The 5401-nt window shown below is 42.9% G+C and overlaps 1 protein-coding gene across 1 annotated transcript in view; it reads right to left on the reverse strand.

The window, feature by feature from the left end:
- prkcg (protein kinase C, gamma) overlaps window positions 1-5401 on the reverse strand; it is a gene marked incomplete at both ends in the record, with an annotated part of 73124 nt that overhangs the window by 18724 nt on the left and 48999 nt on the right. Inside the window, 2 exon segments of the mRNA XM_080768344.1 lie at window positions 487-578; window positions 2921-3094. Of these exon segments, the coding sequence (XP_080624470.1) occupies window positions 487-578; window positions 2921-3094 (266 nt within the window).

Consider the following 5401-nt stretch of genomic DNA (forward strand, 5'->3'; position numbering starts at 1 on the left):
AGGGCGAAATGGAGATGGAAGGAGAGAAAGACACACACACACACACACACACACACACACACACAACACAGGGGGAAGAGAAGAGGGGACGATTGAAGAACAGTGTGTTCAAGTACTGTATACATTTAATGAAGTACTGTATCTGCGTATATACTATTTTGAGATACTTTAGCTTTTTATGGATATTTCTATTGTTTTTATAGTAGATACTACTACAGTAACAAAGGTTTCCACATAGTTACAGTGGAGTGACAGGACCAATATTTACCTCGGATATGTAGTGGAGTGGTTGAAATGGAAATGGTCCAGTGAAGTAAAAGCATCACACAATTGTACTAAAGTATACTATTATAAGTAAATGTACTTATTAGTTACTTTTCCACACCACTGGTGCACCGGGATGGAAAGGCTGAAGACAAAGAGATAGAGAGAGTGTGTGTGTGTGTGTGTGTGTGTGTGTGTGTGTGTGTGTGCACGTGTGCTTACGCTGCATGTGGCTCTTTGAACTTGCCCACCATCTGGATGTGGTACATCAGGTCACCTCCATTTACATACTCCATCACATAGTACAGACGATCCTGCGCACGCACACACACACACACACACACACACACACACACACACACACACACACACACACACACACACACACACACACACACACACACTTGTGAGGACAATAATCAATAGCAATTTTCATGAATGGGCTACTTTTGTGGCACATTACTTAGTGCGGATTGGAGCAACGGTGCGCCTGTGTATTATAAAGTGTATAATTGTACTTAAATCTCCCCCTACCAGGGCCCAGGAAATGATTATCTTTTCATTTTCCTCATAGACTTTTCAAAAAGTATTTATTTAAAGACCTTTTAAGCGTCGTACAAAGCCAACTCTTGTCGTGACAAATCATGACAACAAACACAATTTTTTGGGCCGAACAAAGAATTAGACAGAAGAAAAAAACTGCACCTTTTTTGTTGTTTTTCGTCTTTGTAATTATTTGTTTGGTCCAAAATATTGTGTTCGTTGTCATGATTCGTCACAACTCCAGTTGGCTTTGTCCGCGGCGTAACCGTCTTTAAATAAATACTTTTTGAAATGTCTATGGGGAAAATGCAGCTGCCCATGGTTCTGAAGTAACTGTAGCTGTCCATGGTTCTGAAGTAACTGTAGCTGTCCATGGTTCTGAAGTAACTGTAGCTGTCCATGGTTCTGAAGTAACTGTAGCTGTCCATGGTTCTGAAGTAACAGTAGCTGCTGTCCATGGTTCTGAAGTAACTGTAGCTGCTGTCCATGGTTCTGAAGTAACTGTAGCTGCTGTCCATGGTTCTGAAGTAACTGTAGCTGCTGTCCATGGTTCTGAAGTAACTGTAGCTGCTGTCCATGGTTCTGAAGTAACTGTAGCTGCTGTCCATGGTTCTGAAGTAACTGTAGCTGTCCATGGTTCTGAAGTAACTGTAGCTGTCCATGGTTCTGAAGTAAATGTAGCTGTCCATGGTTCTGAAGTAACTGTAGCTGTCCATGGTTCTGAAGTAACTGTAGATGTCCATGGTTCTGAAGTAACAGTAGCTGCTGTCCATGGTTCTGAAGTAACTGTAGCTGCTGTCCATGGTTCTGAAGTAACTGTAGCTGCTGTCCATGGTTCTGAAGTAACTGTAGCTGCTGTCCATGGTTCTGAAGTAACTGTAGCTGCTGTCCATGGTTCTGAAGTAACTGTAGCTGCTGTCCATGGTTCTGAAGTAACTGTAGCTGCTGTCCATGGTTCTGAAGTAAATGTAGCTGTCCATGGTTCTGAATAAATGTAGCTGTCCATGGTTCTGAAGTAACTGTAGCTGTCCATGGTTCTGAAGTAACTGTAGCTGTCCATGGTTCTGAAGTAAATGTAGCTGTCCATGGTTCTGAATAAATGTAGCTGTCCATGGTTCTGAAGTAACTGTAGCTGTCCATGGTTCTGAATGAATGTAGCTGTCCATGGTGCTGAAATAGCGGTGTGTGTGTGTGTGTGTGTGTGTGTGTGTGTGTGTGTGTGTGTGTGCATGTGTGTCACTATTTTAAAATAGGACAAAACCACCATTTCTCTCATAATATAATAGTCACTCACAATATTTACAAAATTATACAACACCTGTGAGTGTCCCTCGCATGCACAGACACATACATGCAAACGCACGTGCACGTGCACATGCAGACCTGTATTTACCACACTGTATAGTGAGAAGCTATTTGTCGCTAAACAGATTTTTAACCTGATTCCTGCACTCTCTCACACATTGGCAATCACCGACACGTACACAGTCTCAAGATGACACACACACACACACACACACACACACACACACACACACACACACACACACACACACACACACACACACAAGCAAGTTGTAAAAGAGAAACCCGAGGGTAAATGTCAAATACTCTGACATTTAAACATCCAAACTAATTACTGCACTTACCCTGCAGAGGATCAACACGCTTACAATAAACAGCACCACACACACACACACACACACACACACACACACACACACACACACACACACACACACGCAGGAACGACACAATGCATATTACATAATCCCCTGTTAGTTCAAATTAAAAAGCAATCTGTTTCTTGTTCTAAGACGACCTGACCTCTCTCCTCTCGGGGAACAGAGGCCTTGTGAAGAAATGCTGGGCTAATTACTGCACCTATTAACACCAGCTGGACCATTAATACAGCACTTAGCCGCTTATTAGCATGCCGTTCACCTCCTGAACTATGACTATACTGACGTTTATAGTATACTATACAGGTAGTCTCCATGCAGGAAGCAGTCTGGTCCACCGTCCATACCCACGCTTCATGTAAAACATAAAAGCACGCTCACACGCACACAAACACACGCACACGCACACGCACACGCACACGCACACCCACCTCGGTCTGGAAGGCGCTGTAGAGCGAGGTGAGGAAGTGTGGGCGCGCCGGCAGGCCCAGGACCCTCCTCTCCACCATGGCGCTCTCCGTGTCCTCGTCCTGGAACAGCACGTCCTTCTTCAACACCTTCACCGCGAACAGACGCTCGCTGCCTCGCTCCTCCGCCAGCAGAACCTGGCACGCACGCACACACGCACGTATGCACGCACGCACGCACGCACAGCCACAACACACACACACACACACACACACAGACACACCTTCATTGTGAATTGTGAATTGTTACAAAAACATCTTCACCGAAAATAACACCGTCAGTGTCACCCTCAATGGCGATAAGATTCTTCCGCTTGCGTGGAAAATATTTATACACGTGTATACATAAGTGATTCTCAAAAATGCATTCATGTCATTTGAAATTGTATAGGGAAAAAATTAAATAGCCAATCTATTATATAAGCTCACAACACAATTTTTGCCTCTTTCTCAGGTAATATTTACCAATTTGCCCAATGTTTGACCAATTTTTATTACGTTATAGTTCATGGGCGTATTATTACATGATCTTTTATTTATTTATTTTAAATTTTAGCGGTATTAAAAAAGGGCCATAAATTGTAAGGAGATACGCATACTGTATATGTTGGTTTGTTTAATGCCGTTGAGAGAAAACAATTAATGTCGCATTATTAACTTAAGCTATAATCACCATGCAGTTTGGGATAGACAATAGACAAAAACACCCACAGAGGACCAAATCGAGAAAAGTTGCGATGAAAGGATAAAGTTCATAACGTGGAATGTGAGCACATTAAAACGGCTGGGTGATTTAAGCCTCAGTGGAGAGATGCATAGAGACTGCCTGACACTTTATTACTTGGTTTTTTTAACCAAGTAAGTTAAAAAAAGGGGACATTTTGAGTGAACCATGTGTGTGTTTTTCTTCTTTTTTTTCTCCCCGCCGGTTCGGTTATTAAAAACTCATTTGGCAGCAATTTGCCGTAAGCGCTATCATCATGCCAACCATATAATCAGTCCTCCGCTAGCGATACGCGCTCTGCATGCTAATGGCGGCTCCCACCCCGCTTTTTGTGTCCCCCCTGCGTACTACACACACGGAGCTGTCCTGCAACACAGAACCGCTGGTGGAGAGGAACAGAAACCTCTTATCTCCATAATTATTCTTTTTTCTTTCCGTAAATTAACGCCCGACTACTACGTGATCACACTATAGTGTCACACACACAAAAAAAAAGCATCAAAAGTATAGCAAAATCTGCAAGCTCAAAACGCGGCGTTACATTTTTATAATTGGTTATTTTAATTGGATATTTTTCCGACTATAATAGCCGCCCCGTGCACAATACTCGTAAAAAAAAAGTTTCGGTTGAAAAATTCCGAATTTACGAAAACGCACAAAAGAACGGCTGCGGAGATAGTAGGTTTCATGGGCCGCCAGCGACAATAATATACCCCCGTTCACTGTCTCTGTCGCTGTATAACAGACAGTTCCAGGTTGGCTCTTTGAATGGAGTCTACTCTATCTGCCAGCTTAAATACACTTCCCCGGCCTCTCCCCTGCAGTGACAGATTGAGCTCAGTGAGCATGGTTGGACGTGCCAGGCAGGTATATAAGGCTGCTTCCGTGACCCGCTCTTTGTCATTGAAATGTTCTGCCGGCGCGTGGCTGGCTGGCTGGCTTCTTCTTTTCTGAAGGAACTCTCTCTCTGTCTCTCTTTGTCTCTTTCTCTCTGTCTCTCTCTCTCTCTCTCTCTCTCTGCACTGCAGCACTGCGTGCGCTCCATGAAACTCAAACGCTCCAGCAACGCAAAAAAACAAACAAAATACGATTACTCAACACTGTACTTTTGGTGGTATATAAGTATTATCAGAGGGATTCCCATATTTCCATTCTAAACAATACTTTACTACTCTGCACTATATGCATCAGAGGCAAATAGTTGCCTCTCATCATTCTAAATCTATTTGCGTTTTCTTAAATCAATACCCAACTTGATCATACACTACGGCGTCGCTCAAAATCATCCAAAGTACAGCGGATCTACAAGCCTCGAAATGCGGCACAAAGTGACACACGTTTTGAGCTTGACGATGTGCTATACTTTTGTCGATTTGGAATATTGAAAAGATCGGCTGTATAAAAGTACTCAATTCACGTACTCAGATTTTAACAAATGTGAACACTTTGGTCCGCCGTTGATGCCATTCATTTTGTATACTTCACTAAAGTTCAGTCAGACAACTCACGAATAGATTTAAATCAATATGTATTATAGACTGAGAATACATAGGTCTGTATTTTGCGTGTCTTAAGTACCAGGTCTTATTCCCTAACTTGAGTAAACTAAAGACCTGGAGGAGGCGTGATCAATGCCATTTGGCTATTCTGAGTGGCCAAAGAGCATTGATCACGCCTCCTCCAGGTCTTTAGTTTACTCAAGTTAGGGAATAAGACCTGGT

This window comes from Protomyctophum bolini (assembly GCF_963924005.1).
Source record: "Protomyctophum bolini genome assembly, chromosome: 7".
NCBI lineage: Eukaryota > Metazoa > Chordata > Actinopteri > Myctophiformes > Myctophidae > Protomyctophum > Protomyctophum bolini.